Source organism: Crinia signifera, chromosome 1 (genome assembly GCF_055691185.1).
Source record: "Crinia signifera chromosome 1, ASM5569118v1, whole genome shotgun sequence".
Taxonomy (NCBI): domain Eukaryota; kingdom Metazoa; phylum Chordata; class Amphibia; order Anura; family Myobatrachidae; genus Crinia; species Crinia signifera.
The window spans coordinates 317,312,602-317,339,678 of NC_139217.1; the positions used below are offsets into that span (position 1 = coordinate 317,312,602).

Consider the following 27,077-nt stretch of genomic DNA (forward strand, 5'->3'; position numbering starts at 1 on the left):
AGGATTTTGGTACTCACCGATAAATCCATTTCTCTGAGATCAGCAGGGGCCACTGGGCGCCCAACCCAGCCTGCGGATCCTGGTCGTTGTGGCTGTACGTGGGTCCAGTTTACTCGTTTGCCTGGTTGTTGTGTTATTGTTGTTTGTTATAACGTTTTTTGTTCCTATCTCCTCTAGTTACCAATTTTCTCACTGGGGGATGATGGGTCTTGGAGGGGAGGAGCTAGTCTCCCCTGTATTAAAACTAAGTAGTGCCTAGCTCCCAGCTAACCATGCTCCAAAACCCGAAGTGATTCCCAGTGGCCCCTGCTGATCTCAGAGAAATGGATTTATCGGTGAGTACCAAAATCCTCTTTTTGAGTACTTTAAATGCAGCAAGCCTGCATGGGGAGAAAAGTGTCCAGCAATGGCTTGGAGCCCAAACAAATGAACAGCTCCCACCCACTTTAGACGGAGCCACAGACGCAAGAAACAATTGAATTCATATATCTGTCTGCATGTGTCATTCCATTACAGCGCTGAGGGGTTTGCAGTTTTGTTTTCATTGTTTAAAATATAAACTTTATTTCAAAACCGCCTTGAGTTCAAGAATATCATATTCAGCATGGGTCACAATGTAATGTCAAAAGTTCATTTTGATGTAGTGTTTGGTGTTTAAACTACTACACGAATGTTGGCCTGTATTTTTATCACACTGGCCTCAAAGGAACAACCACTTGCAACACACAAGAATCAATGCAGTATGGAGCAAGATATTCATGTTTTAGGTGTATGAGTTCATGCTTTGAAAAGGAATGCTGCTGTGAATAATTAAAAACCAGTTGGGAGTAGCAGTATTTCCTACCTCCAATATGATATGTCTGGTCATGACTACCCAAATATATCCTTTTGCCATTTTGTATAGACAGATCCCAAAGCCGTAGACCACCCTGCAATGTTATAATCTGCCAGCTCACAGAGTTTACTTTTTCACTGTGTATAGAATAATAAATATGATCTACAGCCTGCAGAGTCAATACAACGCCCTACATTTCTAATGTGTCCTCGTGCGGTTTAATCTTCACAATTCAATCCTGTAAAACGTTCTCTCTATATTTACAGAGTGTATACAGAGTACCTTGTGTGGTTTAGTCTGTTACATATCAGTGTTAATCCTTTTAAACACTAAAGTTATTTTTAATCAAATACATTAAACCACTTATGTTCTTTCCAACACTTCAAATGAATTAAACATACTTTTCCATCCTGCACTAAAGATATGTATCTGACAACACATACTGTAATGGAGCTGGTACATTCCACTTTGCTGTCATATGTTCCATGAATGTCACCCCTCTTAAATATGCCATGTTTCCACTAAAATGTTTGTATACTAGAGTAATTATCGCAGTTTAACGCCAATGATATGCTAATTGTAATTAACATGGATCTACAACTACTTATTTTATTATATTAATCAGAGACCCAGTAAAAACATATGACATGTAAATATTTATCCCAAGTGAATCTTTTAAAATAAATTATAAAATTATTACACTATTTTTTAAGGCGCTTACATCTGAAACTCTCTTATTGGATCCATCAAAAAAGGCTCACATTCATGAACAGAGATGTTATAGCCACTGGAGTAAGGATTGTAGAAAGACTTTGCTCCTTGATTGGTGTGTGTGTGTGTGTGTATATATATATATATATATATATATATATATATATATATATATATATATATATATATATGACAGAGAGTCCCGCACTCACATCCAGAGGTCCTGAAAGGCTGGGGTGCACCACTAAAGAAATCCTTTGGGATAACCATGTATATATCCAGTTGCTTTAACAAGAAAGCGAGGGCACTCACCAAATGTTGCTCAAGTCAGCTTCAATTTATTGTATATCCATGTACAGTAGCAGTCGACGTTTCGACCCTCTAGGGGCCTTTGTCAAGACAATAAAGTATCATGTTCCTAGGCACAGCAAGCAGGAGGAGTGACTCCTCCTGCTTGCTGTGCCTAGGAACATGATACTTTATTGTCTTGAGACCCCCCCTACAGCAAGTGTGCACCCCAAACCCCACCACACTTATACCTACCGGTTGTTGCCAGCTCCCCCGGACCTCAGAGCACCGTCCCACCGGAAGTCACCGCTGCTCACTTCTGGTCACGGACGCGGAGGATGTTGCTAAGCAACCCTCTGTTTGCGTTCCATGCACCAGGAAGGAGTGCGGTACAACCACACAACAGCAGGAGACATGCGCAGATGACTCCTAAAGGGAGTTAGATGGCCAGATAGTACAAACTCATGTTGCCTCTGCGCTGGACTCCATGTACATACAGTATGTTAGGAGAAGTGGCTAGTCATCATGTCTGCAGGTGCTGACTTAAAACTGACAGCACCCAGGAACATGCAAAACCAACCACCTCCTCAACAACCGTTGCCATGGGTAACTTAGCGCAGAAAGCAATTGAGCGAGAAGTTACAAAACATTAAAGTACATATATAAAACAGTAAAGAATATGTCACAGAGCATACTATTATGAGACAAAGATCATACAATAATTATAAGCACAGTCCAATATAATCATAAATTACTTTATCATAGAAGATGTAAATTAAATTAGGTAAGACTTTTCCAATCTAATTTTTCATTGAGTCCTCCTGGTTGGATTGTCCCTAGTCTAAATATCCATCTAGACTCAAGGAGCAATAATAACTGCTTAGCCCTACTGCCACCAAGCATAGATTTTGCAATGTGGTCGATCATTAAGTATTTTAATGAAACTATGGGATGACCCATCATTTTAAAATGGGGCACCACCGGCTGATCTACCTCCCTGCCACAAATGGACAGGTTGATAGCCAACTGTTGTAGCCCCATTCCTTCTCTAAATGACCTAGTGGTCTGTCCAATGTAGTACACACCACATGGGCAGACTATCACATAAACTACATGAGTGGTTTTACAATTCATGACATGTCTGATGTCAAATAATTCTTCTGAATGTGGATGCTTAAAAGTGGGACATATTACCATGTGTTTACACATGGCACATGAAAAACAGCTGTAACATCCTGTAGGTTTGGAAACTGTATTTAGTGGCAGTTGGATACCCCTACCAGTAATATCTGTTTTCATAAGCCTATCCTTTAAATTATATCATATAGAAAGAGGGTTGATTAAAAGTATTAGCGACCTATGGTATCTAGAAATGGTCTGATCTAGTATATAAATCAAAAATGTGTGAAATGAGATAGGGGTGAAATTTAATAGTATGAGAGTTTCAGAAAGTGAGAGATTTGGTAAGAAATCGCCAGTTTTTTTAAAGCGGCAATCATTTACACTGCAAAACCAGTTTGATTTTGCAGTGTAAATGATTGCCGCTTTTAAAAAAAAACCTAGAGATTTCTCAATTTCTGAATCTCTCATCCTATTAAATTTCACCCATTGTTTTAAAAATGTATACTATTTATTAAAAATACATGAGTTATGTTTTAAAATTACAGAATAAATATGGATAGGTAAAAATCTAAATAAACATAGAAACTAGACAGTGAAAAATAGTCCTTATCTTTTTGATGCGATAGTCAATGTGGGAACCCTACGCGTTTTGTCTGTAAGACTTCATCAGAGTCTTTCCATGTGAATGTTGCCATTACAAATTACTCTTATTCCCAACACAGTGCTAATAGGGCCCACATGCAGTTTAAGCTGTTAAAACTATATGCAGCATGCTTATACTCTGTGCGCGACTGTGACTGTATCTGCATACAAAATGCTAAGTTAGTGTGTTTTACTGGAAACCGCTAATGTAGCATGTTGTTTGCAGATGCCGTCACACACAGAGCCGAATTTCCCATTAGGCACGTGAGGCACCGGCCTAGGGGCGGCACATGTTTGGGGGCGGCACTTGGATGCCTGTGATAGTACTGTCAGCCCAAAATGTACCAATCACTGCAAAATATCCACTGTACTGTACTATATTCCATCTTAAATAGAGTGTAAATGGATAGGACATGCAGATTCTGCCCCTATAAACTGTCCTACTTAGTAAACATTATTGTTGTGCCTAGGGGCGCCCTCCTCCCTAAATCCGCCCCTGGTCACACACAGAATTATAGGCAGTCCGTAAACATTTTGATCAGCATAAGTTGCTTGTGTGTTCTGTTTGCATTGCTTTGCGAATAAGATGCTTTTTAATGAATAAAGTCGCACAAGAAGACGCTCCATGCTACTGATTCACTTTGCGCTCACGTGTTATCTGTAAGATTTCTAGTGCTGCATAGAGTTTAGATGTATGAGGACACATCTATATATCAGTGCAGCAGGAATGAAGGTGATGGACTTTTCTGTGTGGTTGGATTTTAAGTGTTATCCACACAGATAATCCTGTGCATGTATCGCTTTATATGAAAGAGCTTTTGGGCTCAGACCTCATTAGGCATATTATCTTCTTCGTTATAAATACTTTTTAGAGTAAGAATGATTGAACTTGAATTCTAGGTGTTTTTTTTTTAATTTTCAAAATATATGTAAAGTTAGATATTTTGTACACAATTAAGGGGGAGTTCAATTAGCTGTGGTAAGTTACTGCAAGCTATTTGAAGCAGCGGGGCTATTTAGCCCCTAAGGCAGCCTGCCGCATGAACAGACTCAAAAAGAAAACCCAGATAAATAGCTTGTTTTTGGGTGCCACAGCCATGTTTATACATAGGTTCGGGAACTTACTTTATACCAGATTCTATCGGTTAATGCCGTTCACAGTTAATTTACTGGGCAAGAAAAAGGTAAAGTTATATCACAGTTTAATCAGGATTCAGTTGGTGAATAAAAATTATATTCTTGCAACATTTTGGGTTAGTCTATATTTACAACTTTTTTTATAAAAATATTCAGCATGTGGTAACTAACTTTGCTTATAATCAAATATTAATGTTTTAATGCTAATTTGTATGGTGAATAATAGATGAAATGTAATTGCAGGTTTTTCTAATTGTGTCACCATTATCAGTGCTCTATAACTGGAGAGATGAGTTAGAGACATGGGGACATTTCAAGGTAACCGTTATTCATGGAAGTAAAAAAGATTTTGAACTAACACGATTGAAACAAGGGAAATATGAAATTGGTTTGACTACGTATGAGACTCTCCGCTTGTGCTTAGATGAGTTGAACAGGTATGTGGATCGCTGCAACGTAAATTAAGATTAAGATTGAGGTGGCTGAACGTAAAGCTAATTTTGTATAATAGTATTGTGTGACATCTAGCGCAATATGCTTTTTACAGTACTTGTAATGTGTTGCACACTTAGACTTTATCGCAGTGCAATTTTGTTCTCAAAATGGGCAATTGTAACATGTGCAGAGAGATTTGATTTGGGTGGGGTGTGTAAAAACTGAAATCTAAATTGCAGTGTAAGAATAAAGCAGCCAGTATTTACTCTGCACAGAAACTACGCCAAATCTAACTCTCTTGGCACATGTTACATTGCCCCCCCCCCCTGCAGTGCACATGGGCCCTCTGATCAGATCTGAATAAGGGCCATGGTTTGCCCATTTTGAGAACAAATTTGTCCGGCGATCAGGTCTGACTTACTGTAGGCCCTTAGTTTATTTATGTACAATGCAAGTGCTATACAGTATATTTACCTCCTTCCAGACCAGTTTGGTTTCTTCCTGCAGTTTGATGGGATAAGGTAACAGAATTATGACAACCTTATCTGTAAAACTTATTTAGCTAGAACCAGTAGAAACTTCCAAGCCATTTAGAGCTTCCTACTGGGTGGCAGCTCTGCAATTACAAAGCCAATCTATCACCCCATTGCTTTAGACTACAGTATGTGCATAAGTGGTCATAATTGTGTTGCGTTGCATTCCTACAACAGAAATATGTATTAATATTCATAGAACATTTATTGTTATTTCTGATGTTATTTGCTTATATATTGGTTGTATATTTATTCTGTTCTACCTTAATATAGTGTTAATGTTTGTATAATTAAGGTTAAGATTTTTTTGCCTGATACAGTACCAGGGTGCATGCAGGGAAATTGATTTTACTTGATTTGTATGTGCATTTAAGGACATTTGTTCTTTTGTTCTGTGTTCAGTATACAGTGGTCAGCCATCTTTGTAGATGAAGCACACAGAATAAAAAACCCAAAGGCAAGTGTGACACAGGCCATGAAAGCTTTAAAATGTAAGATCCGTATTGGACTTACAGGAACTATACTACAGAATAACATGGAGGAGCTGTGGTGTGTTCTTGACTGGTAGGTGAAACATAATTGTTTTTTTACCTCATGTTTTTAATGAAAGAACTCTATTTTAGTTTAGGTATTGCCTTGCTTCCAGCATCCATCCATCCTAGTTTTTAATGAAGATTTTTTGTGTGTGTGTGTGACTTCTACAGCTTTATTTTTCACCCTGTTAACATATATTTGTATTGGCACAACCCCAGAGTGGAGTAATGTAAACTACTTTGCTCTTCTCCCTACAGCAAAGTTTTATTCAATAACTTTATCAGTTTCAAACACAAGTCAATTGACATAAATTGAAAGAGGTTACGTTTGCTTCATGTGTTGGCAAGAAAATGAGTTCTAGTATTCTCAAAGGAGAACTTTCTGTATAAAAGAAGATTGATTGACATGGATTTGTTATGATATTTTTAGCTTTTTCATGCTGCTCAGCTAAATTTTGTTACATGTATGCCACATTCATTTTAGAAATCACTTTAAAATTGAGAACTTAAAAATTGAACAACGTGATGGAGTTAAACAGGCATTTAAGTACGTTTTGAACTAAAATACAGATTATCTGACAATGAAAGACTTTGGGGGGTATTCAACCCTTGCTGAAATTTTCCCTGGGAAAATGTAATCAGTAATTTTTGCCTGTTTTTGGGGCAAATTAAATACCTCCTATAAAATTTCTCCTGGGCGAAAAATCCAGCATCAGCAAAAAACCATGGATAGGGGAATTTGCAGGAATCCATGTGCTTTTGGTGAGTTTGCGTCTGTTTTCGACCAATTTTGCATCCGTTTTTTTTTTGTCCATGCTGATTCACCTCTCCAAAAAAGTGAAACAGCATGGGTGAAAATGTACTAAAAAATAGGTAAAACGCCCATAATTGAATACTGATCAGGGAATCATTGCCATTTTTTTTAGGTCTGGCAAAAAATCCAGCACAGCTATGAAAAAAAATCTAGTGTACTTCACAGCAAAATGTGGGGGATATTTAATCCCGGGTCATAACTGTGGATCTGTCCTGACAGCCGTGACCCTGGCCCATTTTCATTTTGCTCAACAGAATATCGCCAGGTGGGATTCAATGTCCCACTTCACGATCTGCGAAAAGGAAGGAAAGTCCACGTAAACGGCCATGGATTGTCGAGATTCAGCCGTGATCGTGACAATTCATAATCCACAAAACGGGCCTGACAGCTTTCGAATTCAGGCCCGCTCTGTCGATCTGCTTCTGCAATGCTGTTGGACAAGACGGCATTGAATAGGCGCCTGACGCTATTTCCTCCCTCGGAAATAGCAACGGGGATTGAATACCCCCCTATTTACCTATTGTGAGTGCGGTTACATTTTTGGGGGGTATTTTTACAGTTCATTTTTATTTCACTTCTGGTCAATGACTTAACTATATTGATTACCACCATGAAATTAATGTTTTAGACATTTTCCTGTACTTTAATGCTGCCAATACATGACAGATGTTTATTACCTCCATTTAGGGCTGTGCCTGGATGTTTAGGAGGCAAAAATAAATTCAAGGAGGAGTTTTCAAAACCATTAGAACTAGGACAAAGACACAATGCTACCAAGCGGGAGCTGGCCACAGGAAGAAAGTCCATGCAACAACTGGCACTGAAAATGTCTTCATTATTCCTCAGACGTACCAAGTCTCTTATAAGTAACCAGTTACCAAAAAAGGAAGATCGGGTGTGTATGACATTATTTTGTGTTGTCTTTTAAGCTCTAATGATGAATTATTTTTTTTTTAAATTATTTTAATTATGAATGATGAATTAGAAAAGCAGTACAATGTTAAAATGTAACAGGCCATGCTCAGCCATCAGCCATAACATTTAAAACAGTCTTTGTTCAAGGATGTCTGAAGAGACCAAATGGTTTTTAACCCCTTCCCGACAATTGACGTACATTTACGTCATGGTCGGGAAGTACTTCCCGACACATGGCGTAAATGTACGTCATGGCTTGTAACTGTCACCGCGTCTATAGACGCGGTGACAGTTTCAACATGTCTGCTGTCCCTGACAGCAGACATGTCCGTGCATGCCCAGGGGGGGCTGCGATGCCGCCCCCCCGTCGGCGATCGCTGTGATTGGCTGTTCAGTGTGAACAGCCATTCACAGCATTTTCCTGTGTCACCGGCGAATAACGTTCGCCGGTGACACGGGATCGGAGGTGATTGGTGCTGTAAAGTACAGCACCAATCACCGCGGGGTGTAAGGGTGTTACTGGTGTCACCCCACCTCACCCCGCCCGCCCCCAAAGGCCGTGATTGGTTCGACGGACCAATCACAGCCAAGGAGGGGGATTTAAACTAACGGTGACTGCACTGCAGACGCCATTCCGGTCTGGAATTGCGTGCAGTGCGGTCACCGTGCCTAGCTGCCGCAGTATACTGACCTGAACCTTGCCAAATACTTACCTGATCCTTGCAAATACCTTGCCTGATCACTGCTTCATCACTGCTTGTAGTGTGCTGGATGCTTCCTGGATCCTGCTTGTAGTGTGCTGGATGCTTCCTGGATCCTGTTACTTGTGACTTCCTGTGTTGTGAACTTGTGCTGCTGCAGTGTAATAGCGTTAGATAGAGAGAGATAGAGAAATAGAGAGAGATAGTGTCAGAGAGTGCTATATTTTGTGCTGCTGCAGTGTGATATAGTTATAGATAGAGATATAGAGAGAGATAGAGAGAGATAGAGAGGCCTAGTGACAGAGAGTGCTATATTTTGTGCTGCTGCAGTGTGATAGTTATAGATAGAGAGATAGAGAGAGATAGAGAGAGATAGAGAGAGAGATAGAGATAGTGACAGATTGTGCTATATATTTTTTATATAACTGACTGCTGCCCCCCCTTTTGTGCTGATCAGTATAAATTAACTGATCAGCAACTTTTTGGGGGCGCAGGTTTTTTTTTATATATATATATATATACCTGTCACTGCTGCTGCTGCAGTGTGATAGATAGTGAGAGATAGAGAGAGATAGTGACAGAGAGTGATAGAGAGTGCTAAATTTTGTGTCTGCTGCCCCCGCCTTTTGTGCTGATCACTATATCTGAGGTGATCAGCAACTTTTTGGGGGTGCAGAGGTTTTTTTTTTTTATATATACCTGTCAGTTGCTGCCAGTTGCACTGTCAGTTGCACCAAAGGTTGTGCACCTGCTGCCCCTCACTGGTAATCAGTGTCGCATCACTGATCACCTTTTTTTTTTTTGTGGGTGCTGTGGGGTCTTTTTAAAAAAATTTTTTTACACACACTGTGATTTTGTGTGTGTCCTGTGGCCACTGTGCGCTGATCAGTGACGTACATCACTGATCAGCTTTTTCGGCACAGGGTTGATCTATTTTTTTTTTTTTTTTTTATCAAATTCCTGTTGCCTTTGAGCGCTGTTCAGTGACGGACGTTACTGACCAACATCTGTGCTCAATTTTTGGCGCAGGACCTTTTTTTTTTTTTTTTTTAACCCCTTCAATTTTTTTTTTTTTAACCCCTTCAATTTTTTTTTTTGTATAAAGTATTTTTTTTTTCTGCACTACATACACACTACACACTACATACCCCCCGGGTTGAAATAAAGTTTGTACCCCCCCCTACACTATACACGTGTTGAAACATTTCACTACCAGTAACACAAAAATAAAAATGGCATCCCAAATGTCATCCCAAATGTCATCCCAGTCATCCAGAAGAATGTATTCAGCGGAGGAGGCATATGCCATGCTTGCCTCTGACTCTGACACAGCCAGTGAGGCAAGCGGGGAATTTTAAGGATTCGTCTTAAGCACCTCTTCCTCCTCTGGTGATGAGGGACCCCCTCAAAGACGCCCCCGTAGAGCAGCTGAGACCCCCCCCCAATAATTGATCTCGTATGGACCCCACCACCAGACAATTTTGAGCCCCAGGTTCCTGAGTTTTTGGCCATGCCAGGAATCCAATTTGATTCCACAGGTCTCAGAGAAATTGACTTTTTCAAATTATTTTTCTCTGATGATTTTATAAATTTAATGGTGGACCAAACTAATTTATATGCCCAGCAGTTTATTGCTCAAAACCCCACGTCATCATTTGCTAGGTGGACCCCTGTAGATGCAGTAGAGATGATGACGTTTTGGGGTCTGGTGTTTCATATGGGCATAGTAAAAAAGCCAGAAATTAGGCAATATTGGAGTACAGATGTTCTGTACAGCACCCCATTTTACCGTATGGCCATGCCCCGGGCTCGATTTGAGACGATCCTTAAATTTTTGCATTACAACGATAATGCACAGTGCCCACCCAGAGATGATCCCACCTTTGACCGGCTATTCAAAGTCAGGCCGGTCATTGATCATTTCAGTGCCAAATTTGAAGACATGTACATCCCAGATAAATTCATTTGCATAGACGAGTCCCTTATACATTTTAAAGGAAGGGTTAAATTCCGCCAGTACCTTCCCAATAAGAGGGCAAGGTATGGCATAAAAATGTATAAGCTGTGCGAAAGTACCTCAGGGTACACCCACAGGTTTAGGGTATATGAAGGGAAGGACACAAGAATTGAACCGCCAGAATGCCCCCCCTCCCTCGTAGGTGTTAGTGGAAAGATTGTCTGGGATTTAGTGCACCCCTTCCTGGATAAAGGTTATCACCTCTATGTGGATAACTTTTACACTAGCATCCCCCTGTTTAAGGCCCTTGGTTCAAGAGGTACAGCAGCTTGCGGTACTGTGCGCAAGAACCAAAGAGGCCTCCCAAAAACGCACATTGCCCAAGTAATGAGAAGGGGTGAAAGCAGGGGAATATGCACCGAAAATATGTTGTTGGTCAAATATAAGGACAAGAGGGATGTCCTTATACTGACAACAATTCACGGAGACAGTACCACCTCCGTCCCTGTACGAGGTACCAGTACCCACACCTCAAAACCTAATTGTATCCTGGATTACAATAGGTACATGGGCGGAGTGGATCTTTCAGATCAGGTACTGAAGCCGTACAGTGCCCTGCGGAAAACAAAAATCTGGTACAAGAAGCTGGCCGTGTATATCATCCAGATGGCACTGTATAACGCTTACGTGCTATTCCGTTCTACCGGCCAGAGGGGGACATTTATGCACTTTCAAGAGGAAGTCATAAAGGGCCTAATATTTGGGAACCAGCAGGCAGAGGGCCCCAGTACTTCTAGTACTGGCCCCCGTATTGTACCAGGGCAGCATTTTCCTGATGAAATCCCCTCCACTGGAAAAAAGGGCAGGACACAAAAAAGGTGCAAAGTTTGCTATAAAAAGGGAATAAGAAAGCAAACTATTTTCCAGTGTGACACTTGCCCCGACAAACCCGGCCTATGTATAAAGGAGTGTTTTAAAATATACCACACATCTATGGATTATTAGGTTCATAATTTCACCGTGCTTCGGGGGTCTTGCTAATGCCACATAGCACCCACCATTCATTCCACCAGAATCTGAGCCGCAAAATCCAAAAATCACTCCTTCCCTTCTGAGTCCTGCCATGCACCCAACTGGTATTTTTTGGTCACATGTGAGGCATTGCCGTACTCGGGAGAAATTGGGGCACAGATTTTGGGGTGCTTTTTCTCCTTCATACCTTCTGAAAATGAAAAATTTTGAGCCAGAACTGCATTTTTGTGTAAAAAAATTTAATTTTTCATTTTCACTGCCCACTTGTATCAAAATTGGTGAAACCCCTGGGGGTTTGAAATGTACACTATACCCCTAGATGAATTCCCTGAGGGGTGTAGTTTGCAAAATGGGGTCACTTGTGGGGGGGTTCCACTGTATTGGTGCTTTGGGGGTCTTGCTAATGCGACATAGCACCCACCATCATTCCACCAGAATTTGTGCTGCAAAATCCAAATATCACTCCTTCCCTTCTGAGTCCTGCCACTTTTTGGTCACACATGAGGCATTGCCGTACTCGGGAGAAATTGGGGCACAGATTTTGGGGTGCTTTGTCTCCTTCATACCTTCTGAAAATGAAAAATTTTGAGCCAGAACTGCATTTTTGTGTAAAAAAATGTAATTTTTCATTTTCACTGCCCACTTGTATCAAAATTGGTGAAACCCCTGGGGGTTTGAAATGTACACTATACCCCTAGATGAATTCCCTGAGGGGTGTACTTTGCAAAATGGGGTGACTTGTGGGGGGGTTCCACTGTATTGGTGCAACATAGCACCCACCATTCATTCCACCAAAATCTGTGCTGCAAAATCCAAAAATCACTCCTTCCCTTCTGAGTCCTGCCATGCACCCAACTGGTATTTTTTGGTCACATGTGAGGCATTGCCGTACTCGGGAGAAATTGGGGCACAGATTTTGGGGTGCTTTTTCTCCTTCATACCTTCTGAAAATGAAAAATTTTGAGCCAGAACTGCATTTTTGTGTAAAAAAATGTAATTTTTCATTTTCACTGCCCACTTGTATCAAAATTGGTGAAACCCCTGGGGGTTTGAAATGTACACTATACCCCTAGATGAATTCCCTGAGGGGTGTAGTTTGCAAAATGGGGTCACTTGTGGGGGGGTTCCACTGTATTGGTGCTTGGGGGGTCTTGCTAATGCGACATAGCACCCACCAAAATTCCACCAGAATCTGAGCTGCAAAATCCAAAAATCACTCCTTCCCTTCTGAGTCCTGCCATGCACCCAACTGGTATTTTTTGGTCACATGTGAGGCATTGCCGTACTCGGGAGAAATTGGGGCACAGATTTTGGGGTGCTTTTTCTCCTTCATACCTTCTGAAAATGAAAAATTTTGAGCCAGAACTGCATTTTTGTGTAAAAAAATTTAATTTTTCATTTTCACTGCCCACTTGTATCAAAATTGGTGAAACCCCTGGGGGTTTGAAATGTACACTATACCCCTAGATGAATTCCCTGAGGGGTGTAGTTTGCAAAATGGGGTCACTTGTGGGGGGGTTCCACTGTATTGGTGCTTGGGGGGTCTTGCTAATGCGACATAGCACCCACCAAAATTCCACCAGAATCTGAGCTGCAAAATCCAAAAATCACTCCTTCCCTTCTGAGTCCTGCCATGCACCCAACTGGTATTTTTTGGTCACATGTGAGGCATTGCCGTACTCGGGAGAAATTGGGGCACAGATTTTGGGGTGCTTTTTCTCCTTCATACCTTCTGAAAATGAAAAATTTTGAGCCAGAACTGCATTTTTGTGTAAAAAAATGTAATTTTTCATTTTCACTGCCCACTTGTATCAAAATTGGTGAAACCCCTGGGGGTTTGAAATGTACACTATACCCCTAGATGAATTCCCTGAGGGGTGTAGTTTGCAAAATGGGGTCACTTGTGGGGGGGTTCCACTGTATTGGTGCTTGGGGGGTCTTGCTAATGCGACATAGCACCCACCATTCATTCCACCAGAATCTGAGCTGCAAAATCCAAAAATCACTCCTTCCCTTCTGAGTCCTGCCATGCACCCAACTGGTATTTTTTGGTCACATGTGAGGCATTGCCGTACTCGGGAGAAATTGGGGCACAGATTTTGGGGTGCTTTTTCTCCTTCTTACCTTCTGAAAATGAAAAATTTTGAGCCAGAACTGCATTTTTGTGTAAAAAAATTTAATTTTTCATTTTCACTGCCCACTTGTATCAAAATTGGTGAAACCCCTGGGGGTTTGAAATGTACACTATACCCCTAGATGAATTCCCTGAGGGGTGTAGTTTGCAAAATGGGGTCACTTGTGGGGGGGTTCCACTGTATTGGTGCTTGGGGGGTCTTGCTAATGCGACATAGCACCCACCAAAATTCCACCAGAATCTGAGCTGCAAAATCCAAAAATCACTCCTTCCCTTCTGAGTCCTGCCATGCACCCAAATGGTATTTTTTGGTCACATGTGAGGCATTGCCGTACTCGGGAGAAATTGGGGCACAGATTTTGGGGTGCTTTGTCTCCTTCATTCCTTGTGAAAATGAAAAATTTTGAGCCAGAACTGCATTTTTGTGTAAAAAAATTAAATTTTTCATTTTCACTGCCCACTTGTATCAAAATTGGTGAAACCCCTGGGGGTTTGAAATGTACACTATACCCCTAGATGAATTCACTGAGGGGTGTAGTTTGCAAAATGGGGTCACTTGTGGGGGGGTTCCTAAATTTTAGCATCTTATGGTGCCTAGAAACCTACATGGTGCCTAAAAAATAATCTCATAAAAAGGAGGCTCCAAAATCAAGTAGGTGCTCCTTCTATTATGAAGCCTGTGGTTTGGTCAACGTGCACACTAGGGCCACATATAGGATATTTATGAAAACAAAAGAATTGGGGGAATCAATTTTTAGTCACATTTCTCTAGTAAAATGTACTGTGTTCCTTAGAAAAATGTATTAAAATTGCAAATCTGCAAAAAAAATGAAATTTTGAAATTTCACCTACACTTTGTTTTAATTCCTGTGAAACACCTAAAGGGTTAACAAACTTCCAAAATGCTGTTTTGAATACTGTGAGGGGTGCAGTTTTTGAAATGGTATCATTTATGGGGGTGTCTCACATACAAGTCCCTCAAAGTCACATCAGAACTGAACTGGTCCCTAAAAAAATCAGTGTTTGAAATTTTCTTGAAAATTTGAGAATTTGCTATTCATATTGTAAGCCTCCTAGTGTCCAAAAAAATTAAAAGGAAGTTGAAATAATGATGGAAACATAAAGTAGACATATGGTCTATGTTAGTTATTAACTATTTTGAGTGGTATGATTATTTGTCTCACAAGCAGAAAATTTAACATTTTGCAAATTGCTAAATTTTCCATTTTTTTACGACATTTTGGTATTTTTCACAAAAAAACACAGACTGTATCGACCCAAATTTACCACTAATTTGAAGTACAATGTGTCACGAAAAAACAGTCTCAAAATCACTGGGATAAGTAAAAGCAAAAAAAAGTTATCCCCACTTAAGTGAGACATGTCAGATTTGAAAAAAAGGGCTCTGTCAGGAACGCAAAAACTGGCTCTGTCAGGAAGGGGTTAAAGGTAAGTATTAAAGCCATGTACACACCAGGCGATTCAGCCAGGCAATTTTGACTAGATAGACAAAATCGCCTAAAAAGTTAGCCAGAATCACCCCGTGTGTACCCCCGTGTATTAATATGACGCTATGGTAACCCCATCCATGCTTAACATATGTAGGGATGTAATAAATATTTAATCTGGTGGGGCTCCCTTAGCTTTTGGACTGAAAAAGGGAAAGAAAGAAACTCTTTTTGTCGAGGCACTTCTTATTTATCAACAAAATGAATATTAAAGCTTTTCTAATAACTTATTACAATTGACAAACACAACATTTAACACATAAAAAAAAACTCTATATACCTTTTGTATCACACTCCCACTCTGTAATAGGTACAGTAGGTAGATTTGATGTGGAATAAAGATAAAATTGGCTAATTATTCCATGACCATGCAATTGTGCGACAAATATTGATCTATGGCAGTGGTTCCCAACCTTTTTTCTCTCCCGTACCCCTTGATTAGGCTTTTCATTGATAAGTACCCCTCCACTCATTTTGAAATATGGACAGTACTTAGCGGTATGCGAATCCTTATGCATGTCCATATATTAAGGAGGAGCGGAGGAGTAGTATACAGCAAGGAATCGGGCCCTTCTGTGTCTAGACACTGGTTGTGTACTATGTCCAGGATTCCAGCTAACACCAGTAGGATTAATGCTGCTGCTTCCTCCACCTTTTTCAGTGCTGGGCAGATGAAGGCTGATGTCTGAGGGCAACACGGGAAGCTCCCAGTGGATTGCTGGTCAGGCATATGACACAACATGGTTTGTCTCCTTGGCAATGGGTCTTCTTCAGGCATCAAAAGACCTTTTCATTGTCCGCCATTACCAATATTATTTTCAAGTACCCCCAACTGGTCTGCAGAGTACCCCCAGGGGTACTAGTACCCCAGCTTGGGAACCACTGATCTATGGTATACCAGATAGTGTAATAATGTACTACATTTCTGATAATTGTTAGGTGGGTGTCCCTTTATCTGGTCTCTGGAATATTTTAGAGACTGTAATAATCTTAATTATCTGGTTATTGTTGGTTATAACGTGGTGATTGGCTGATTACAGTCAATCAGCAATTATAATTAAAACAAATATCCACCAACAATCCTTTTATAGCAAGAATAGGAATAGTAGCAAAAAATATATGATAAGGCAGAGAACAACTACTGTACAGTATCTTGCTTCAATTGCATTGGATACTGCATTACTTTATGGCACTTGCCAAATAATATATTGAGAGTAATTAAGATAGGTGCTGTGAGGAAAATACCTGTGCAGGACTAGCCACTAACATCTGCTGTTCCCCTTTATGTAAACTTACAGCGGAGGGGAATGAGAGTGTTAATAATGTGTCTCAAAATTCTGCCAGGTATAGGGCCAGATGCACTAAGCTTCAAAAGTGATAAAATGGAGAGTGATAAACAGCCAGCCAATCAGCTCCTGCCTGCCATGTCACAGACTGTGTTTGAAAAATGTCAGGCAGGAGCTGATTGGCTGGTTTATCACTCCCCATTTTATCACTTTTGAAGCTTAGTGCATCTGGCCCATAGTGAGCTACTGCTTTCGGCTGATTCGCTCTGTACCCATTACCGATGAGTGGGCTCAGAATATATAGAGAATTGTACGAAATAGGAACATTTCTTGCTGGTTAATATTCTATTCGCAACAATTATTTATTGTCAAGTACCATATTGCATCAATGTTGCTACAATGTCATTATGTTATTGTTCTACACACAGATGATTTGGCAACTAGGTATCCATTAAGAAAAAGGCAGGGTAAGGTACAATTGCAGTCTCAGGGTGTGATACAATTGCAGTTCAAGAAGAAAGCAGAGTGTGTTATGATCACAATATGGATCTCAATGCATTAAGTCCAATGTAGTAATAAATTGCTTAAAATAATTTGCTAATATATGGATGAAATTGTTAGACCCATGTATCCCATATCAGACTGGTCCGTCCGTCTACTGGTGTTATAACACTTCTGGATTATTAGTGCCTTTGTTATAGGGCACTGGTGAATATTAGGTTTGTCCATTATATGTGATCATAGCACTATTTGTTTTAATGGACATCAATTCGGTATGCAGATATCAGACTGGTCAGCCTGTCTATCTGCTGAATAGTGTCCATTAAATACGTAATAATTAGAGACAGGATTATATGCATTTGCATATTTGCATATGCATTTCCATATTTTGCCCATTCTCACTGGTTATTGCATATTTTACCTAAAATCTAGTGATGGTGCATATTTTTGGCCCTGCCCCCTTTCCACCCGTGAGTCACAGCACTACTTTGCCCTGCTGCTGCTGGCCAGGTAGTGGTAGAGTGTGCAGGCTGAGGCAATGTGTGCGGAGTGTGGGGAACCTTGGATGTACGCTATGTCTGACATTGCACTAGGCTCCCAATCCATGTTGATAAAAGTCAGTCGGGGCGGATGCCATTACAAAGCTCCTGAACCTTTGCCTGCCCCTTGCCTGGGACTTTACACCAAGAGACAGACTATTGCAGCAGAGGAGGCGGGCGGAAGGGTTGTGACATCACGCAGCGCGGAGGAAATGCCATGTCACAGGGAGTATGCGGCGCAGGGAGGAAGCCTTCCACTGCGCCGCCCTCACACGCTATGCTGACCTTTGATCCATCGGCGCTGGAGATGAGGGTCCGTGTGGTTGATGCAAGAAGAGCTTTGGACTCTGCAGTCTGCAAAAAAAATCCCGAGTACAGCCATAGACATCTGCAGATGCTGTGGGGCTATTTTTGAGGTTTATTTGCAACTACTTGTATGCTGATTTTTAAATAAATAAGTTAAAAATTACTTTTTTTATTATTTAATGTAGCATATTTTAACGCTTTTCATGCATATTTTAAGTATTTTTCATGCATATTTGCATGCATATTTTAAGCTTTTTATGTTGCATATAATCCTGTCTCTAGTAATAATTATTTGAACTATAACAAGGAAACAGAATGTATAAGAAATAAATTATGAGAACCGCAATAATTTTATCGCGTGTATTTACTTTTTATACTTTACCACCCCGTATGTAGTAATTCAGGGGACAAAGAGAGAGTCGTGTAGTCCATCATTCCCCAGCTTCCTGTGTAGTGGGCGGCTGTCAGAGAGACAGGACGGTCAGCGTGTTTCTGCACTCCTGTGTACCGGCTAGTTCAAGCAGCTGATGCTTAGGGCTTCCCCGCTTTCCTGTGCGGTGGTTGGCAGGCTCAGGGATCAGGCGGCAGATGGACTGCGTGTCGATGCTCTCCCATTCTCCTGTGTATCAATCTGTGGTCTGGGAGTCATAGGAGCAGCGGGCTGACAGGATGTCTGCTCTTCCTCTCTGAGGCACAGGAGAACGAATGTTCTCCGCGCGTCTCTGTTGCAGTGCCTGTTCTCACTGCATACTATGGGCTGTAATAGGGATTGACAGGATAATGAATGTATCCAGAAGTTACAAGGATACCTCACTGGGTTTCACTGTGCGCACAGTGGACACCCTTGCCCAACTATATCATTTCACCAATAGACTTGTACATGGACTATCTATGGAGGCTACATCTTGATTTAGACTAAGCCAAACACGCTTAGTCAAAATCTCCCAGCCTGAGCACATGTGTACACCTCTTTAGACTACATTGAAAAAACGGAGAAGGAGCTTATTGTATGACACTTCATTCCAATTAATGAGACTCGTCATACAGTCCTTGGATGGAACATTTGGTCAACGAACCTTAATAGGCCGCAAATCTGGAATTATAGTACAGCACCAGAAACACTAAATCTGATAGCAAACTATTAATATATTTAATGTATGAAATAACTAGTTACCAGCCTGTCAAAATTAATGGAACAACATAATGATTTCACCGCTGATGGCTGTTTGTGGCCGTTGGGTGCCATCTAGTGGCCGCCAGTGCTTATAACAATTGAATTCCCCCACTGAGGTGAGGAGCACCTTTACTGCACTGTTAATCTTTAAATAAAACACAATAAATGGGGAATTAATAAACTGATCTTAATAGAGTTCCAGTGACTCACCAAAGCCACTTATAAATATTGTTTTAGAAACATACTTATTACAAAACGACACCAATTTTAAGGAAGTTATTCTATAAGCACTGGGGAAGTTATCAAAGGGAGATATGTATGCCCCAGGTTCCTAGCTGCTTTTGATAGACATAAAGGTAATTTAGCTACCTTGATTGCCAGACCACCTAGAAGAGGCATATAAAAGGTGTGCCAATTTCACATGACAGATCCTCATTGCTTGGGGAGCAAGTTGAAGCCTGCAGAGAGAGAGAGAGAGAGAGCGCTAGACCATCGCTTGTGGTTTTAAGTGCTAAGCTAAATGCTATTTTGTTAGTGGGACATTGCTGGGTATATTTTTAAAAGTACATTTTTATAAGTTTTTTTTGTAATAGTTGAAAATCAAACTAAATCAACGGGAGGGTTCAAAGGTTAAATCACAGATAAACTAACAGACACTTTTTGCTATTATTTTAAAATGTTGGCAAACATTGAACCACCATTGATTTACATCCATATTAATCAATTGGCATTGTATAAACAACTATGAAAATCAACCTTGTGAGGGAATTCTATAATAGAGACAAACAGTGTAGGATTTATTTTTATGTTGTATTTTTGTGGTATAAAACAAAACAAGCTGCTGCTGCTCTCTAGTCTACTAAGGCCTACTAATTGGCAGCTGCATGTAAATTGCTTGGATACAGCACCCCTTAACCTGATCTTACAAACACGTATACAGTATATATTTAGAGAGAACGAGAGAGAAACATAAATAAAGGCCCTTGTATGTAAGATAATTAGAGGATACACAAACTAAAACCATACTTGCCTACTCTCCCAGAAGTTGCGAGAGACTGACAATTTTGGGGGGAGTCCCACCCCACATCCTAATGATGTGGGCAGGATGGAGAAGCAAACACTGGCAAGGAGTAAATGGGATACAATTATTTTGTTTGTGTTTGTCTCTCCATCCTGCCCACATCATTGGGATGCGGGAGGACTCCCTGCAAAATTGTCAGTCTCTCGCAACTTCTTGGAGAGTAGGCAAGTATGGTTTTAATTTGTGTATCCACTAATAATCTTACATTACATTACATGAGCCCTGCCCATTTCCACAGAATTACTGATCTCAGCATTTTGCAGAAATGGGGGACCCCGAAGGGTACAGCAGCGTCTCCGCTCCGGGCTTCTCCCGGAGAGGAGAAAAGAAAAGTAGGTACGTACAGTATGGTTAAAACATTGATATGAGGAGAAAGGAAATCTTTAAATGCCAGGCTAGTGCTTTGGTTGTTTTTGTCATAACTATATGATTTTTATATTTAGACTTTTAAAGACTTATAAGTTTGTCCAAAATTGTATATTGCTTCCAAGACTGTCTCATTGTGTGAATTTTATTTTGTTTGCAGATTGTGTATTGTTCTTTATCAGAATTTCAGAAGGCAGTTTACCAAACGGTGCTGGAAACTGAAGATGTCAAATTGGTTCTCCATGGAGGTGAACGGTGCAGTTGTAAAAGTGGTCGGAAAAGGAGAAATTGCTGCTACAGCGTAAGTACAGTCTCTCTGCTATTATTTTTAGCATGCTAGTATGTGTGTGTTGAATATAGCGCTAGCCCAATATTTATTATCCCCCTATTATATTGCATTTTTTTTTTTCAAACTATGCTTAAATAAAAATACTACGATGACATGCAAAAATCAGCCCGAAAAATGATCTTGTTTATTCTCAGTGATACAATTATGGAGTATGCAAGTGATTTCTGCAGATCTCAATGGTACCTCTAAAGATAGTTTGGCCAACTCTTAGCAAACTGCTCCAGCAGTCCGAGGTTTGATGGGTGCCTTCTGCAGACTGCATGTTTCCGCTGTTCAGATTAAGGTTTATAGAAGACTATTTCAGAATCGTCCAGTATTTTGTTCTTAATCAATTCTTGGGTGCTTGCGACTGAGACAGAGCTTTTTGACACTGGGCAGTATATTTTGTTTCAGAATGTATTGCACAGATTCAAAGCACCTCGCGCCAATAGCAGCAAAGAAGCCCAAAGCAGCAAATAACATGGCCAAGCCCCTTCCATATTCCACAGTAGGTATGGTGTTCTACTGTTTGAAAGCTTTGTTTTTTCAATTTACAAAATTAGAGCCAGTTACTTTCTGCTGGGAGCTAGGCACTACTAATTTGTTTAGGGAAGGCTGGCTCCTCCCCTCTAAGACCCATCAGCCCCCAGTTAGAAAATTGTGCCAAGGAAGCTGGTCACAGTTTTGCCTGATCCTGCAGGTTCCCTGGTACTTTCACTTTCTAATACAATTATAATTGCTGCTTATTTCACAAAAAGGATCCCTTCCCTACCTCGTCAAAAGTGTTGGTCCAGGTATCCTGCGCCCCTGGTTCCACCAGGTCTGTCAGTCAGAGCCTCCTGAAAGGCGCCTGCCCAGACATCTTGTGATCCTGCCGTCCCTATCACCGTGTTAGTAGCCTCCGGGGAGTAAGTACAACATCCCCTGACCTCCCTTACCCCTTCAGGTTTACTGATCCGGTCACCTTCTCTGTTACACTCCCAGCGCTGCCATCTTGTATCGTGCCTAGCATGCAGCCACACGCCCCACCACCTGTCCGGTTCCCGGGTGCTCCTCCGCATTACTGGAGAAGTGCAGGAGGAGCAGGACCACCCCCCACAGACGAGGCTGGTACCTGGGCAGCGCAGGCGGGCAGGGAGTCCCTGCAGCGGTCTGGGCAATTAGCGCCAGGGTCCCTGCAGCATATGAGAAGTCAGCGGCCGGGTCTCAGCAGCAGATGGGAACTAGTAGCGGTATTGGCTACTAGTTATCATCCACCGCAGGGACCCCGCCGCTGACTTCCCATCTGTGGCAGTGCCGGTGTCGGGGCCCCTTATGTGTGGGGTCCCCGGGGCGACCGCCCCTGTCGCCCCGTGCTTAATCCACCTCTGAGGAGGAGTACCGTAGAGACAGGGATGGGGGTGGTCGAGGAGACTGCCCATGCTGAGCGCTGTAAGAGGCCTGCTCTGGGTCAAAAAGACGCAATCGCAGTTGACACGCAGAAAGGCTGAAAGGCAAGTACCTGGGGGGAAAGGCGAGTACATATAGGCCCTAAGGCCTGAGGCAGGCATGGCATGGTCCACATTACTAGAAACTGACACACGCACATTTACCCTCTCTTAATGGTTCGCTCTTCTCCTATTTATAGGATAACTGTGGCCAGCGACTCCTGTTAACCCTTGCTGAGTGCAAGTTCAGGGGTTTAATTCAGGGGAATATTGTGGTTAAAAGAGCTTATTTCCCCTCCAGGTCCCAGAAGCCCCTGGTTTACTACCTTGTACTGTGCGCAAGTGTGTGCATAATGGAGTGTGTGAAATCTATCAGGCCAGATTTTCCTATAGCCATGATGGGCAGGTCCAACATGAAGGCCTCCCAGAAGGCATATGCTTGTACTTCTTGTAATGCAAAATTCACTCAGTACTCCGCAGATGGGAAAGCGACGGTATGTCAATCTTGCTCTGCTTCCCCACCTGCATCTCGAATAGATGATTCGTCTAATCCCCACTGGGCCTCTTTTATGGCATGTAATATGTCCAAATTATCTGCTGAATTAGCAGAATCCCGCAGGACAGAACCAGCATGGGCCGCAAACCTTGCTAGGTCTGTGGAATCTTTAGCCTGTTCCATGAACAAGGCCCAGAAATGTTCTTCTGTTAGCCAGAAGTGCCCTCTGCAGGCAATTTTACATTCTGACGATTCCGAGGATGAACCTTTTCCATTTAACTAACCAACCCCGCTCCAGCCACATAACTCCCATTCTCTACGCCCTTCACTGGCTACCTGTAAAATGGCGAATCGTTTTCAAGATTGGCTTACTCACTTTCAAGGCCCTACATGACCAGGGCCCAAGGTACCTGCAGAAGCTGCTGATCCCTTACTGTCCTACTCGATTACTACGATCCACTGAAGAAGGACTACTTACAGTACCCAGAATCTCCCTGAATTCATCTGGGGGTCGAGCTTTCAACTTTGCTGCTCCAACTCTGTGGAACTCTCTTCCTCGCACAGTGCGAGAAGCGCCCACTATAGAATCCTTTAAAAATAGACTAAAGACATACTTATTTACTCAAGCATTTCACTGACATCTACTGTTGCTTGTTTTGTATTTCGAGCTGTAAAGACAATGGTGAAGCACTTTGAGTCCTATTGGGAGAAAAGCGCTATATAAATATCATTATTATTATTATTATTATTATTAATAATGAAATGGAGGAAGGAGAGTGGGAAGAGGTTCAGGATGTCCCTCCAGAAACTGAGCCGACCCCTGTGGGCATAGATGCTCTTATTTTGGCATTAAAGCAAGTCCTCAATTTGCCTGAGGGTCCTACTCCTGAACCGCAGGAGCTTGACCTTTTTGGAAACACTAAAAAGCCTTCCATAGTCTTTCCTTGCCCAAATTAGGATCAGCTTTTAGCAGCATTGAAGCACCCAGACAAGCGTTTCCAAATTCCTAAATGCTTCCCATCAGTATACCCATTTGATCCTTCTACGTTAAGCAAGTGGGAAACCCCTCCACCGGTGGATGCATCTGTGTTCAGGTTATCAAAAAAGACTACCTTGCCGGTAAGTCATCCTCTGCAGCTGTGTTCATTTCGGGAGTCGACAATCTGGAAGCCAACTTTCTCAGTCGGGAGGATCTTCACCCGGGAGAGTGGAACCTACACCCCGAGGTGTTCCTGGAACTCACCAATCATTTGGGAACTCCCCAGGTTGATCTCATGGCCTCACAGAAAAATCATCAACTCCCAAGATACGTTGTACGGACATAGGATCCACACGCCATACCGGCGACGCCTGTCGGTCCCGTGGATGTTCCACTTCGTGTACCTGTTCCTTCCTCTTCTGGGTCAGGTCTTTAAGAAGCTGAAGAGAGAACCTGTACAGGCGATTCTCATCGTCCCTTCTGGCCTCGCAGAAGTTGGTTCTCGGACATACAACAACTTCTGGTGGACGACCCTTTCCACCTTTCTCAACGTCACAACCTCCTGCAACAAGGTCCATTCCACCATCAGAATCCAACTCATCTCCATTTGAGAGCGTGGCTGTTTAGACCGAAGTCTTACGAGCCAGAGGGATTCCACGTTCTGTTATGCCCACTATGTTAAGAGCTTGAAAGCCTTCCTCGGCAGCTCACTATCACTGCATCTGGCGTTCCTATGCAAACTGGTGTGGTCCTCAAGAATGGCTTTTTTCGTGTATTTAGACTGTCCAGACTTTTGTTGTTTCTTCAAAGGGGTCTGGACGCTGGCCTACGATTGGGGTCACTCAAGGTACAGATCTCAGCATTATCTATCCTTTTTCAAAGAAAGTTATCTCTTATTCCAGAAATTCTAACTTTCTTACAGGGAGTCCTCCGGGTTCATCCTCCCTTTATCCCACCAACACCTCCTTGGAATCTCAACTTGTTTTTTTTCCTTCCTCCAGTCTAATACGATTGAACCTCTGGTGGAGGTGGATCTAAAATTTCTGTGTTGGAAGACTGTGCTTCTCCTGGCTTTAGCATTGGCTTGTCGAGTGTCCGAACTCAGTGCATTATCTTGTAAACCTCCGTATCTTATCTTCCATGAGGACAGAGCGGAATTACGGACACATACTTCTTTGCTTCCAAAGGTGGTGTCATCTTACCATCTTAACCAACCTATTGTAGTCCCTGCTTTTCAGGGAAATTCGTAGTCTCAAGCTACGTTGGATGTAGTTCGGGCTCTCAGAGTATATGTGGCAAGGACAGTGTCCATCCGCAAATCATATTGTCTTTTTGTGTTATATGACGCATTCCGCAGAGGTTAGCCTGTGTCTAAACAGACTCTGGTCAGGTGGATACGTTTGACCATTAGACAAGCATATATTCACGCAGCAAAGACTCCTCCTACAGTGTTGACTGCTCAATCCACTAGCTCTGTGAGTGTGTTTTGGGCCACTCAAAGGGGAACTTCGGCTTCCCAGCTTTGCAGAGCAGCCACTTGGTCATCAGTGAACACATTTGTTCGCTTTTACCAATTCGACACTTTTGCATTGTCTTCAACGGTCTTCGGTCATTTGGATTTGAAGGAACCTCAGAGTGCTCCCTCCCAGGGCCTGGTCTTTGGAACCTCCCTGATGTGAACTCCAGTGTCCCCTGCTGCATGACAGAGAAAAAAGGATTTTGGTACGTACCATTAAATCCATTTTTCTGAATCAGCAGGGGACACTGGAAGCCCTCCCAGCTCGTGTATCCTGCCTGTTATGGTTGTCGTTCAAGTCTGGTTCTGTTCATGACTGTTTTGGTTGTATAGAAAAAAGAGGGGTTTTACCTGCGCACTGAATCTAATCGGTATTTTATGTATGACTAGCTGCCGTACTGGAACGGGGGACTAATTCCATTTTAGAGTTGTACAATTTACAGATGGGTTTTAGCTCTGTCACATAAATTCTACAGCTGTTTGTACATGAATAAAGAATTTTATTTTGTATACATGCAAGTGTTGTTCTACTCATTAATTGTCATGAATAAACATATTACAGTGGTATACGTGAGAAACCTTTTTAATATGCTGCACAGCCTGTTTGGCTGAATCAGTTTTTCCTTCAAGGTTGCCTCAGATTGTCTAAAATAGTGTTGATCATACAACAATCAATATGTCAAGCAATATGTATTGAAACACCAATGTTATTTGAAATATAGTGACTGACTATATTTCAAATAACATTGGTGTTTCAATACATATTGCTTGACATATTTTCTGCCATTCTCAATATCTTCCTGTGTAATATGGGATTGATTTGTCCTCTTGTGTCCAGCGGACAGTTCAGTGGACTTTAAACATCTTAACCTCTATGAGAGATGTTCGAAATATCTGCCAGAAAAGCCACCGTTGCTGACATTTGTTATATAAATTAAAATAAAACATGTTGTGTAAAAAAAGGATTATATTTCCTATCTAAGGTAAACATTACAGGTCATTATAATGATTACAAATGTTTGCTCGGCAATTTTCACACCTATTTGGACAAAATCACTTGGCACTGAAAGGGTTAATATTGCAACTGTAATCACGGGAACATCACACTGCTTGCATATAGTCTTTTATAGCTGTATTCTTTAACTGCTTGTCTGTAATTTTCTTTCTGATCTCCTTTTACAACACTGTCCTTTGTCTGGTCCATGTTCAGTGTGTGATTTGAAGAATGCAGATGTGTGATGCTAGTTCAAGAAAACAATTAGTTTAAAATATCAGTAGTGTCCATTTATGGCACTTGTGTAGTTTCACGGCGCGGGCTCGGTGGCTCGCTACACTTGCCACGCTATTTAAAATCAACTCCATGCCAACATGGATAGTGGAGGTATGAACTATCCATGTTGGCATGGAGTTAAGTTACTTTTTTTAACATAGTTTGTGGCGAGTGTAGAACCCATGCTGGCGCCGTGAAACTACACAAGTGCCCCATTTATTTATTTATTATCATTTCTAAAGGGGCACCAGCAAATCTGTCCCAGCCATTTAAGCATATCTTTGGAAAATAAGCAATAATTACTTTCACAGGTTCTTTGCTTTATCCTATGAAATATCAAAGGCATGCAGGGGTAACCTACCTTTGTGACTAGGGTTACCTGTAAATATATCTGTATATATATTTAATAAAGAAAGGTGAGAAATAATATCATACGTATAGGGGTTGACTTATTTCTATAGTGGGAGGTCTTTTGAATAGTATGACAGGCTGGGGTAGTGACAGTTATTAT

The 27,077-nt window shown here is 41.6% G+C and overlaps 1 protein-coding gene across 3 annotated transcripts in view; it reads left to right on the forward strand.

Moving 5' to 3' along the window:
* ERCC6L2 (ERCC excision repair 6 like 2) overlaps window positions 1-27,077 on the forward strand; it is a 151,312-nt gene that overhangs the window by 32,213 nt on the left and 92,022 nt on the right. For all 3 annotated transcript variants that reach the window (XM_083186960.1, XM_083186968.1, XM_083186976.1), the window contains 4 exons: window positions 4,979-5,172; window positions 6,106-6,267; window positions 7,738-7,945; window positions 20,711-20,851. In XM_083186960.1, the coding sequence (XP_083043086.1) occupies window positions 4,979-5,172; window positions 6,106-6,267; window positions 7,738-7,945; window positions 20,711-20,851 (705 nt within the window). The remainder of the gene's footprint in view (window positions 1-4,978; window positions 5,173-6,105; window positions 6,268-7,737; window positions 7,946-20,710; window positions 20,852-27,077) is intronic.